Raw genomic sequence first — 13,067 nt, 5'->3', positions numbered from 1 at the left:
AATCATCAAAAAAGGATGGGAGGGAATATAACTGGTTTAAAGGCAAAAAAAATTTGACATAGCTCAGTACACTGCTGTCCAGTCACAATGAGAGATGGTTGCCCTACTTCCTGACAGCCAGGAGCTAAAGGCACAAAAATAAAAAGCCTGTGCCTAGCCCTTCACTATAAACTCCTTAAAACTGTACACCCAAGAATGAAATGAATAGTTACTCTGCACTTAATTTTAATCATCTGTTGATTGAACCATTACCTAGTCAACATCTACGAGGCATCAGACACTATGCTAGGCACTGAGGGTGCAATGGTGACTGACACAGTGACGGTTTAATGTGTACCCACAACTCAAGGAGTCCACCCTCCAACCGGAGAGAACTCTCCTCTCCACTATTCCTGTTACTTTGGACTCTTCACTTTGCCCGTCTTAGCTAAGAATAGCACTGGCAACACGAACCAGGTAAAAGCAGTGGCACGCTTTCTTTCAGTCATAACATAAGCAGCAGAGCTAGAGAGGTATGGTATATCAGAGCTGAGATTTTATTTTAATTTTAATATATTTTTATTGATTTCAGAGAGAGGGAGGGAGAGGGAGAGAGAAATGGAAACATCAATGATGAAAGAGTCATTGATTGGCTGCCTCTTGCAAGCCCCCTGCTGGGGATCGAGCCTGCAACCTGGGCATGTGCCCTGACTGGGAATCGAACCACAATCTCCTAGATCACAGGTCAATGAGCCACACTAGCCAGGCAGACCTGAGACTTTAGAGACCATCACTCACCTGGAGATACCACTCACTTAGCCAATAAGAACTAAAGGAAGTGACTTGTCCAGGGTCATGCAGGAAGAGTCACTCAGCCAAGTCCTTCATGTCTGACCTCAATTATTACGCTAATCCATCTTAGTATCATTTAAGAATTACCTCAAGGATTTCAGTGCTAGTGAATCTGGCCATGATTTCCAACTCTAGTAATCTATGGTTATAATTATTTAGGATTGGAGAGTAATTCGTGACCTCACCATCACCACACAGGACTAGTAATCCGCTACCCCTTAGGCAAAGCATCCTCCCACCCAAGTGTGTAACTGACGACGACGGCACCCTGGTATTAGAACTTACATTTCTTTTCAACTCTCCTGGATAGAGAGGAGTAAAAGTCAGAGGGTAGAAAAAAGTCAAGATGACAGAAGAACTAAGAAGAAAGTTTTAAAATGAGTTACCTGTGTTAATGACTTTAGGGATAGGATCGATTTCCTCATCTACAACAAAAGGCTCTGGCCGGGGGAAGACTTGCACATCAGCAGTCAGGTGGCCACATTTGAGAACAGCATGGAAAGGCGTATATGCCAGATCTATCAGCTTTCTAGAATATGATGATTAACAGTTATAGGAAGTGTAATATGATACATACAATTTTTTTCAAGATACTAAGTTGTTTTCCCTTTGAGTTGACTCCAAAAGGATGTGGCCATTTTGAAACAGAACAAAATCTGACATTTTTGGTGAGGTAATTTTAATTCTGAAAAGCCCAAAGGCAAGTTAATCTTTGAAATTGCTGAGTCAGTATAAGGAAGTCAGTATCTACAGGCATTACAGACTTAGTCATGCATAATTTAAAAGGGAATGAGCTTTCAAAAATCACTACTACTAAGCATTTTATCTGAAAAATGTGAAACTGGGGGTAAATGAAATGACACAATTAGAAATAATAAAATAGACATTATTGTTGGATATCAAATTATAATGGACTGTAAGAAGGCAAAAAAAGCTCTAAATACATACTCACCCAAACATAGACTGCACATTTTTCAAGCACAGGGGGCCATCAATAGTAAAAATCTGCCCTTCACCATTGTTTAAATCTATGAGACGTTCAAGGCAATCCAAGGAGTCAGTGCTCTGAAGCTACAAAGCAAAACAGATTTGTTTAAAGTGGCACAAAATGCCAGATTATTATCAGCACACCAAGGCCACATCCATCACAATAGCACAGGCAATAAATATAAGGGAGATGATGTTGAGGCAGGATAGTAAGAAGCTAAGGAGATTCCTTGACAAGCGAAATAAGGGAAACTGAGACAATATAATTAAGCAAGACCAAATAATTGGAACAATTTATAGTCAGCTAATGAATCATAAGGTTTTATCTTCCCTAACCAAGGACATTAAGGAGCAAAGGGTTTATATATTCCAGACCATCCTAGGACAGAATGGCCTCAGTCCTGGTCCCTCTTTAATAATCTTCTTGATGACATTCTTTAAAAATGAAACCAACCAGAAAATAAGCCCTGAGCTTATTTTGATGAATCACATTTTGCTGAATCACATATTGAAGGACATACCTGAAAAGCTAATGAATATTTTGTGGAGACCCTCCCCTGAGACCTCTCCTAGGATTCTTGCAGGCCAAAGAGAGAGAAAAAGCCTCAAGACAAAGGAGTCACAGGATGACTTCATAAGAGCACACCCACAGCTTGTGTCTTTCCTGTTTTTCTCCTAAACTCTAAGGGACCCCCGAGACTTGCAACCAGGAGAGCAGTGGACAGTGGCAGCTGGACCCAGGCTAACCCCATGAACCTGCCTCCAAGGCTCCCTTTCCTCTGACTTTTCCTCTCCTGTTGCTTTTCCTACCTTAAGCCTTCCTTTTGTTTCACTGTCCCCAGCTTTAATAAACATACTCTCAAAATCACCTGGACTCATATTGTGAAATTTTTCCTGTCGAAAGTCAAGAACCCACATACTACTGGGAGGCCGTAGGCAGAATGGCCCTGGCCCAGACCTGGTCCAGTAACAATTTAACAATATGAGAAGGAAAATAATAATTTTGATTCAAAGTTACCAGAGAAGAAATGTCATATAAAATGATACCAGGATAGCTACTTCATTCAGATGTAGTTTTGCAAAGATTTTCCAAGGTGACCTCAGTTGGTACTGACAAAGTATCTTTCCTCCAAAATGTTTCTAACAACTTTTGGTAAGTACCCCTATTACCTACATTTTACAGATAAAAAACTGAGATGAAGATGGGTTAAATAACTTCCCTGAGCAAATGAGAAAACCAGGAAGTAGAGTTTAATAAAACATGCATCAGGGTAATGTTACTTTACCAAAAAAATCAAAGCACACTTCTGTCAACATTTCTGGCAGAATGGACTTAAGAATTCCTAAATGAGGGAAATATCCAACACCAAAAAGAACATTTCAGCATCTGAAGAGTCTTTGTGGGCAGTAGGTTGGATACCAACTCTTATCTATGTTTCACAAGATGAGGTAACACTTTGAACATTTAAAGAGCAATTAAGTTCTACAGTCTTTTCAAAGGTAATTGGTGACCAGCCTCAGCTGAAACCAAAGGAATTCAATGTCAAAGTATCTGCAAATAATACTAATGGAACGTACATACTAAAAAAGAAACTGAGTCCTAAAGTGTATCTAATCAAACTAGAATTAGTAAAAAGCATTACCTCCTCCAAATTTGCCATGCACATGATGTATAACTTAGATGGGAAAGGAAAAGGAAGTGGGAACCTGTTGCTCTCACTTCTCTGACTGTGAGTAGCTAGAGAATGCCGCAGCGACCCTCTACCAATGCCAAGACAACCATCTGTCACCAGAACCACCTGTTTGAAAAAAGTGAGGGAAGGTTTGTATGAAAAAAACGAACTCATTTAAGCAGCCTCATTTAGCAATTTCATTTTTCCCTAATTGCATCTATACTGAAAAATCCACCTTTGCAAAGATACAAGCAACAATGTGAATAAATCTCAAAAACATTCTGTCAAGTGGAGGACAACAGATGCATTATATGATTCTATTTATATGAAGTTCTAGAATAGGTAAATCAAAGCTAAAATAAACCAAATTGGGGTTGTGGGCATGGGGGATACTGACTAGAAAAGGGCATAAGGAACTTTGTGGGGCAATGGAAATGTTCTATGTCTTAACTGGAGCAGTGGTTACGTAGGTATATGCATTTGTCAATACTCAGTAAACTGTATACTTGAGATCTCTGCATTTTACTGTATTCTAATTAATTAAACCTACAAAAAAGCACCTTTCTATGAACACTTTAAAAAAGGACAAAAACATCCAAAACTAATTCTTAGTTAACTGTCCTAAAACTAGAATCCTCTCTCTCAGGTAAAGAGGTGGCGCCTAAGGCACCGATGTCAAAAATGGCAGTGTTTTTATGTGTCCCTAGAGAGTATCAGCACAGAAGTCTGAACCTCAACGCTTTGTTTTCAAAGATAAAAGCCCTGGCTGGTGTGGCTCAGTTGGCTGAGTGCTGTCCTGTGCACTGAAAGGTTGCCGGTTCCATTCCCGGTCAGGGCACATGCCGGTGTTGCAGGCTTGATCCCCAGTAGGGGGCGTGCAGGAGGCAGCCGATCAATGCTTCTATCTCTCTATCCCTCTTCTCCCTTCTTTTCTCTCTCAAAATCAATAAAAGATCATATTTAAAAAAAAATTCCACATTAAAACAAATCTGTTTGACAGTAATTGATTATAAAAATAATCACTAATAACTTCCACCTCTAGCCCAGTGTTTTGGACTGTTCACCTCAAAACTCATCAAGCAAGTCTAAGTGGATTCAGGCCCAGCCCCTTGCCCTCAGGGTACAATACCTCCCAAATTCAGATTCTTCCTTTATGCAAAGACAGAAGTCTCTCTGATGCACAAATTCTTTGAGTGTTTTCTCTAATACTGAAGACTATGGTGACGGAAGAAAATTTGACTGGGTGGTGGGTACACAGTGCAACACACAGATGAGGTCTCATAGAATTGTACACTCAAAACCTATGTAATTTTATTAACCAATGTCACCCCAATAAATTTAATTAAAAAATAAAACTAATGAAGAATTAGCAAATGAAACTGTGCTACTTGCTAATGACAACAAAACTTCATTTATTTAATATATTGTTAGGAGATTAGATATTCTGTATGCATGGATTTACTAAATAAATAATGTTTATGAAGGTGCCAAATATTTTTATTTCTGAAAATGAATTAATTATAAGGCACTTACTGTTTTTTTTTTAGCAAGTGTCCACTAAAGTGATTTGATTTAACCTTTCAGTAGTAGCTCAGGGTCTCTATTAACCCTGGAGTTCATACTCTATAAAACAGCGTGGTTTTACAGCAAGAAAAAACAATTTTTAAAAAGTTGGGTTTATTTAGATATAATTTACATGCAATAAAATTCACCCTATTTAGTATACAGTTCTGAAAACTGCTTTTAGTGACATAACCACTTCTGCAATCAAGATGAAGACGAGTTCCCTCACTTCCCACATTCCCTCACCCTTCATTTGTGCCAACCCCTACCCTACCCTACCCTTACCCCAGGCAGTAACACCAGTGATGCCACTGACACTACCGAGGAATCCTGTTTGACCCTGTAATAAAAATCATACACTATGGCCCATGGCCTGTTTTTGAAAATAAAGTTTTACTGGAACACAACCATGCCCATTCACTTACTTATTATCTATGGTGGCTTTCATGCTATGACAGAGAAGTTGAGGAGTTGCCATGAACACCAGCAAAGCCCAAAACAGAAAGTCTGCTGACTCCTGTTGTAGACTACAGTATTATGATTTTCTTTTTAGCAATTTTTTTCTTCTTAAAATATGCTACCACTTCTTACAGCACCTGTGTATGGCATACTTCCAATTCTCTTTTTCAGCTACTACTCTGCTCTGATTTGATGCTCATGTAGACTCTACAGGGCAACTGATTTATGACATTCAGACTCCTCACTCTTTAGATAACTTAGGTAGCTGAGATAGCTAAAAGTTGGCTGAATAAATGTAATGAAGATAGACTGATTGTACTGATGTTTACAATTCTATCACTCAAAAACCTAAAATCACCTCTTCTATGGAGTGTTCCAATCCCACAGCAAGCCCTTCGTATTTTATACAAATAACACTAGTTTGCAAACAGTCAACTTACTAGGAGGACACTCTCCTTGAGGCACAACTGTGCTGCTTCTGAGCCTACTCGTGATTTAGTGCCTTCTTTTAAAGAGATACCAATAGTGTATAACAAACACAGTTTGTAGAAATTACAATGCATGCTTAGAGCTTGAAAACTGAAGCTCCTCAGTGGTTAACATTTTTAACTTGGGCAATGAAAAATAATTGATAATTACCTGGCAAGGAATTGCACCGCCCCATTCCTGCTGAACAATACTGCAAACACCAACGAGAGCAGACTCCAAGCAGGTTTTATCATAATCGTCCATGTTACTTAGTGCTTCCTAATCGAATAAAAGATACAAATGACCATTTTAATTTGTTATCAGAAAACAACATAGACTGTTAAAAGCACAAATGTTACACAGGGGACACTGTTTCTGAGAGTCCCAAAGCATAGGTTCTTAAAAACAGTAAAACAGGCTTCCTCAGCTATAAAAGATAATTAAAAGAGCTTCCCTTCATTCTGTCCTCTTATTGGGTGAGAGTGAACAGCCCACCAAGTTCATATCTTTATAAGTGGACCTTGAAGGAAATAATTAAAATAAAAGCACTTTTAAATACAAAAATGCCAAAATTTACTGAAAACTAACTGTATCCTAAACACCATTCTAGGCACTTTACATGCATTTAATCATCACAACACCCTACATATTATTAACCTATTTTTAAAAAGAGGACGCTAAGGTGCAGAATAACTGGGTAACTTTCCCAGGTTTCGTGCCTAGAGGTGGCAGAGTCTAGATGTGAACCCAGTCATTCTGACTGCAGGACTCCTGGTCTTAATTACTCTGCACCACTTCCACAACAATTCTGTGACTTTCAGAACTATTGAACATCCAAAATCTTTAGTTTACTCACTTATAAGAAACCCACTGCAATTTTTAAAAAGTTTTAGAGTCATTTAAACAAAGTGAGACAGAAGAAACAATTTAACAAAATTTTATTACTTATACTTTAATAATCAAACTACATTGACCCTGGATTTCTAAACTGCCTAGCAATTACTAATCTATTCAACTTAATTTCACAAACACTGGCTGCTCACTATGGGTAAGACATCATGCTAGGCACTGTGGGAAATATTAACGGTTTAGAGATGTTGTCAGGAACTAAGTTCTTGAGCATATCATAGTCAACACCTTAGAAAGATAACACCTATCAGTTGAGGCTTAAAAGTTATTATTTCTTGGCATCTGTAAATCAAAGGCTATTTGTTGGAGAGGAAACAGAATTCTGAATTACTCCAGAATAAGAGTTTTATGAGGAAGGGCTATTTTTCATTTCCTCGAGTTTTATAGGAAAAGAAGTAAAGTGTTGAAACTAAAGATCCTGAACTTTAGGGAAAGGGGCACTACATCCTGAGAGAATTCCAGAAAACCAAGAGAAGAAAATAAGGCAACAACTCACAACTCTGACTCAGCTCTACCAAAGGCATAAAACCTACTGGTTGTGAATCCTTGTTTTATAGGTATACTCAGGTATTATACCCACAGATTCATCATTAAATAATTCCAAGTCCTAAATATTCAGTACAATATGGTAACACTTTTTGCTCCCAATTCAATAATTCATTCCTTTTTGTACCTGTAGGGTGTTGTAATCTCTTGTGAAGGGAACCATCAGCTCCCAGAGTGATGAAAACACCACCAGGGCTGTAAACTCAAGCTTGTAATTCGTGGCCATGTGCTCAAACAGCATTGTCAAACCATGGGCTGCAAGGTGCTTGCGCTGATATTCTTCAGACCCCTCGATAGACACAGGTCGGGTCATGGAAAGGGACACGTCCATTACCACCACTGTTGGCATGATGAAAATGATCCCAGTGTTCCCAATCAGAATGCAAACAGACAGCTATAAACAGAAAAGTGCTGTAGAAAATAAATATGGTTAGGATTACCTGTTGTGGAGAGTAAAAAGTATGTAGTTTTCACCATAATTTTTACCAAACTTTCCAGAAATGAGTGCAGGCAAACCCCACGTAAGTTGAGGTATGGGCAAATCTGCAGAGAATTCAGTGGGAGGGAAGCAAGCAAGCAGTCACCCACTAACTGGCCATAAATCAAGGATAACCTTAAGTGTTTCTATTTTTAAAAAAACATTAAATTTAGGTAGTCCTTGACTTTCACAGTTCCAAATTTTGTGCACCTGAATATAACAAACACTCCTACATCCTCTCCAACACTTAATTCACTAAAGAACATTTCTAGTTGTCACATGGTGGTGCTTTTGGACAATCAACCAGTCTTTTTGGGCACGATTACTAACTTAATCGATACAACAGTATTTGTGCAAGGGTTTGTTTAATTATTATGTTGTTTGGTGTCCCCCTCTTTATAAAAAATTGTTTTTTTATTGTTTTTAGAGAGAGAGGAAAGGAGAGGGAAAGAGAAAGACACACAGAAACAGCGATATGAGAGATAAACATTGATTGGTTGCCTCCCGCACATGGTCTAACTGAGGATCAAACCCACAACCTAGGTATGTGCCCTGAACGGGGAATTGAACCACCGACCTTTCCATGCATGGGTAGACGCTCAACCAACTGAGCCACACCAGCCAGCCCCCCCCTTTTAATTACAATGAGTGCAAAATATAAAAGTGAAAGGGCTAGTAAAATCATAATCCAAATTAGACAAAGCTGTAAATCATTAACCATGACTGCTAGCCTTGGTAGTACTCATTGAATGTAACCAGGCAACAGGGCTTTGTGAAGAAAAAGAACAAAGTTAAATGTGTATGACAACTGGCATTATCTCACGAAATTGTGTATAAAAGTCAAAATGTAGCAGAAATGAAAAAAACACAAGGTTCTTTAAAATTATGGATTGAGAATTAGCATGAAGAAAACATTTTTGTGCTCAAAAATAAAGAGTTCACAGATACACAGACCTGCTCTTGGGAACACAGCTTGCTGCTATTCTATTATTAAGCAAACTATAGTCTGTTGACACAATAAAATATCATATAAACAAATGACACATGTAGATATCAGAAACATTTATATAAAGTATTAGTAACTTAGAAAAGCAGGTCACAGGATTGTAAGTATACACTGATTACAGCTTCATAAAAATCATATTGTATATATACAATTAGGGAAGACTGAATGGACATAAACAAGTTAGAAATTTAACATTCACTAATTTCTTTTTTGGAACTTACTTCAAAACATTTAACAGTGGCCAGACTTCTTGTTTTGGTACAATTTCCAACTGCAAATGTGTGATATTCTAAAAGTCCATGTGTAAATAGAATGCAGGGAACTCAGAACATATTGGTTCATGGAAACAATGTTATAAATGAGTGCCAGCGATTGAGTTAGTTAGGAAAAGCCTTTTTAGCACATAATGAATGGTCTGAGATACATTTCAAATACAATAATGCCTCATGTATCCAATATCAACAAAGATTAAATTAGAGATATAAATTACCTTTCCAGACAGAAAAAATTAAAATGTGTATTCCTCTTCTCTGCCTCTTAAACACTGTGTGCTAAACATAATTCATGCTGACTTGACATCACCACTCTAAACACCAATACTGCCCAGCACACTGCTTCCCTGATGTTTTACTTATACCAGCATTCCCCAAAGTGTGTGCTGCAGAACACTGTTCTGGAGAGATCCTTCAAGAAACATGAGTTCGGGCCTTATTACAGATGCTGAGTTCTATAGCAAAGAATACAGTTTAATTTGCTAACCTTGTGTTTTCCACTTAACCCTTCTTTACACAATTACTGTTAAAGTCCCATAGGATAAGTGAAGTATAGAACATATATGGAAACAATGCCTTGTATTCAAAAAATCCAGGCTGTTGTACTCTGTTTTGGTGCCTCCTCTTTATAATTAATTTTTAGACCATAGCTTGCAATTCCACTTTTTCTCAGTAATCCTCTGTAATCATCCTCCAATTTGCTGCTTCTTGGCTACTATGGGCTGGAGAGCCAGATAATTAAGCTTGTCAAAACTGTGTCCAAAGTCAAAGATACCATTTCTGAAAGCCTATGGATTTCTAGTGTTAAATGCATCAGCTGAGGTGTGTCAACTTGGTACTATTTCATCTACTCAGTCTTTTTTATTTTCTTCTTTCTGAATCTCAAGCTGTGTTGTTCAAGTGAGGTCCTGCACAATATTGGTTCAACTACATTAGATAATATGCCCAGTAAGGGAAGAGACCATGTCAGTTTTTGCTCCCCAGTGTCTCCTCAGAGCCTATCACAGTAAGTGGCACATAGTTAAGTACTTGACAAATGTTTGATGACTAATGAACTACCCCTAATTACCATTAATATATCATTAATTCTTTGGCAAAACATCTGATGAATTTTAACCGTGGGCACCACAAACACATTTCTCTTCCCATTCAGAGACACTAGTGACTCCTACCTATGCCTCTGCCCATTTACAGTTTATGCAGCTCGCATGGTAGCCCCATTCACGCACAGAGGCCTTTATGTTATTGAAAGTTGGGGATCAAAGAAGTACTACCCTTGCCTCTTAGGATGGGACCATGAAATCTGCTGTAACACTGGAATGGGTGACCACAGCAGGCAGTTCTGCCTTCTCTGCACACACCTGTAGAGATGGCTTTCTCCTGACTGACGCATTTGTGTCCACCAGCAAACGCACCTCCTTAACAAAGTCATGGGAAACCAATTTGGTAACTCAGGCTGGAAGTATAGAAGTGAAAGAATAACTGAGTGTTTCCGAGGGATGGTTCGCTCAAGCAGTCGAGGCCTGATAAAAGGAAATCCCTGCCCACCACGGTCCAGCAACTTTGTGAGAGCCTGATGCATTTCTCACCTGGGTTGACGCTCACCTGCAAGTCTCCCGCCCCACCCCCACCCCTTTCGCGCAAGTCTGTTTACATACAACGCGTAAGAACCGTTCTCAAGAACAGTCTCCTCCTGAGAAGAGACCCTAGCCACCTGTGTGGCCTCAATGCCAAGCCTCCATCAGTACACATTTATAATTCTTCCCTTAAGGTGACGATTAGCTCATTTATAAAGAACTGATTCTCAGCACTTGAGCTCTCAAAGCGCCAGAGAGTGTGCGTGAGAGCGATCAGGAAGTCTCTTACAGCAGGAGGGGCGCAGAGGCCCGGGCCGGGGGCCGAAACCGAGGTGTTTAAGGCGGAGTCGGTGACCCCCGAGCCGCAGAAAGGGGGAGGCCGGGAGCAGGGCCCCGGAACTGGCGCCGCAGAGACCGCGCGGAGCGGCAGCCGGGAAAGCCGGGAAAGCCGGGCGCTGGCCCCGCGTTGTCCCCCACCCTGGACCCCTGCTCCCACGCGTCCAACAAGCCACGAAAAGCAACCCCAGGGCCCGGGCCTCCCCCACTCACCCGGCGCCCAACGCCGGCAACAGTCCATCCGCATAAACTTTCCGCCCGCGCGCCGCAGCCGGAACTATTGGGCCGCGCGACAAAGGGAGCCCGGAGCCCGGACTGCGCGCGAGACGGGGGCGGGGCTCCAGGGCTCGCGCGAGGCTGCGCTCGGGCGCGGCGGGGACGCCAGGGGGCGCGTTCCTGTCAGCGCCGCTCTCCGCGGGGGGCGGTCGGCGACCCTCCGCACACACCTCCGGCCGCCTTCAGCCTGAGCCGTGCCCTCCGCTTCCCCGCCTCCCTCTCCGTCCTCGGGCTCGTCCCCCATTTACCGCTGGCCTCCTGCCCACCTTCCCCTCGTTCCTGTAACTCTGTGACCCCTTCACACTTTGTCTCCTACTCACCCGGGCCCGGCTGGTGCCCCCAGCCCAACCCTCTCAGATATTTGTCCCTTTTCTCCGTCTCTCTTCAGACCCCTCACTCATATTCTCTGAACCAGCTCACAGAATCCTCTTTGTACTCTTTTTAAACTGTAATTCCTGCCTGAGGAGTGCGCCTACGAAGCACGCCGTATGTTTTTCTCAAGGGACCTGAGCCAGTTTACCTGGCAAGACTGTCCCTCTTGGTCTCCCAGCGCGCGGCTCACTTCATCCCCACCCCTCCTTTCCCGGAGGCGGAGGTAATTCCCCCACCCCGGCCCAGGGGCGATGCTGAGGGGTTTGCCCTCGGGCTTTCCTGTGAGGCCTGGGCCCGCTCCTGCCTCACCTTTGAACAGCTGGTGCCCCACAGCAGCCTGTGCCTCAGCCAGGTCGCTGAGGGGGCAAGAAGTAGCTTTCTCCCTAGCCGTGGGCGAGCCGCGAAACGCGGCGGGAGAGGCCGTCCTGAGGGGGCGCCAGCAGGCCCTGGGGAGTTGTGGTTCAGAGAACCATGTGGTCCGCGGAGAGAACAAACGGGAACAGAAAGGCCCCTGGAAGGCCCAAGCCTCTGCCATTTTTTTTTTTCTTTTTCTAAAAATATATCTTTATTGATTTTAGAGAGAGGAAGGGAGAGGGAGAGAGAGAGATAGAAACATCAATGATGAGAGAGTCATTGATCGAGCCCGCAACCTGGGCATGTGCCCTGACCAGGTATCGAACCCTGATACCCTGATCGCCTGGATCCTAGGTCGATGCTCAACCGCTGAGCCACGCCCGGCCGGGCCATTTTTCTTTTAGTCGGTGGGATAGGGCGATGTAGAGGGTGGGGTAAGGAGGGAGAAAGCTTCGAACTAAACACCCCGGTCTGACTCTTCATAGCTTGTTCTGTGGGAGAGTGGGGGCTCCAGCTGCTCATAGTTCTTTCTTGTCTCCTCCTTATATTAGAGGTGTCAGAGGAAGACAGGCCAGTCCCTGGGAGTGTTCCTGTCAGCATCAGGGCCCAGGGGCCTGAAGATTGTGCCATTTGCTTCAGAACTTCTCTCCCCAACTTGGCTGGTCTCACCATCTCAAAACCTTGTTATGCACTGGGGTCTAGGTAAGTAAGGCTGCACCCTGGTTACTTGGTTATAATTTCTCATGCTTTCCCTAATGGAAGGGATGTGGCCAAGAACATGTAGGCAACGGAGTTGTCTAGCTACCTCTAATGTAATAATGACTCAGCCATAGGGTCGCTGTTCTTCTGGTAGTTCCAGCTCAGTCCATGGACTGATTCATTATCTTTGCCTTAAAGCTTAAGTTTACTAGTTTGCTGATGGGTGATGAGATGGGTGGTGACCTAGTTCTTCTGAATACA

At 42.0% G+C, this 13,067-nt stretch overlaps 2 protein-coding genes across 6 annotated transcripts in view; one reads left to right on the top strand and one right to left on the bottom strand.

The window, feature by feature from the left end:
* Nucleotides 1-11,404, bottom strand: part of INTS14 (integrator complex subunit 14) — a 29,769-nt gene extending 18,365 nt beyond the window's left edge. For 2 of the 5 annotated variants that reach the window (XM_016208627.2, XM_016208634.2), the window contains exons 1-6: nt 11,319-11,404; nt 7,564-7,847; nt 6,153-6,260; nt 3,462-3,617; nt 1,784-1,902; nt 1,218-1,360 (exon numbers count right to left, since the gene is read on the bottom strand). In XM_016208627.2, coding sequence (XP_016064113.1) covers nt 1,218-1,360; nt 1,784-1,902; nt 3,462-3,617; nt 6,153-6,260; nt 7,564-7,785 — 748 coding nt within the window. In that variant the 5' untranslated portion in view covers nt 7,786-7,847; nt 11,319-11,404. Of the gene's footprint in view, nt 1-1,217; nt 1,361-1,783; nt 1,903-3,461; nt 3,618-6,152; nt 6,261-7,563; nt 7,848-9,141; nt 10,506-10,553; nt 10,649-11,318 lie in introns of those variants that run through there. The other 3 variants (XM_016208629.2, XM_016208631.2, XM_016208632.2) reach the window with 3 other exon arrangements.
* A 201-nt stretch (nt 11,405-11,605) lies between these two features.
* Nucleotides 11,606-13,067, top strand: part of SLC24A1 (solute carrier family 24 member 1) — a 32,355-nt gene continuing 30,893 nt past the window's right edge. Inside the window, exons 1-2 of the mRNA XM_087820832.1 lie at nt 11,606-11,976; nt 12,659-12,809. The gene's annotated coding sequence lies outside the window, so the exon portion shown is untranslated. The remainder of the gene's footprint in view (nt 11,977-12,658; nt 12,810-13,067) is intronic.

Source organism: Miniopterus natalensis, chromosome 1, assembly GCF_054644295.1.
Source record: "Miniopterus natalensis isolate mMinNat1 chromosome 1, mMinNat1.hap1, whole genome shotgun sequence".
NCBI lineage: Eukaryota > Metazoa > Chordata > Mammalia > Chiroptera > Miniopteridae > Miniopterus > Miniopterus natalensis.
Note: the sequence above shows the minus strand (reverse complement) of the source record. Positions and strands in the feature narration are given on the sequence as shown.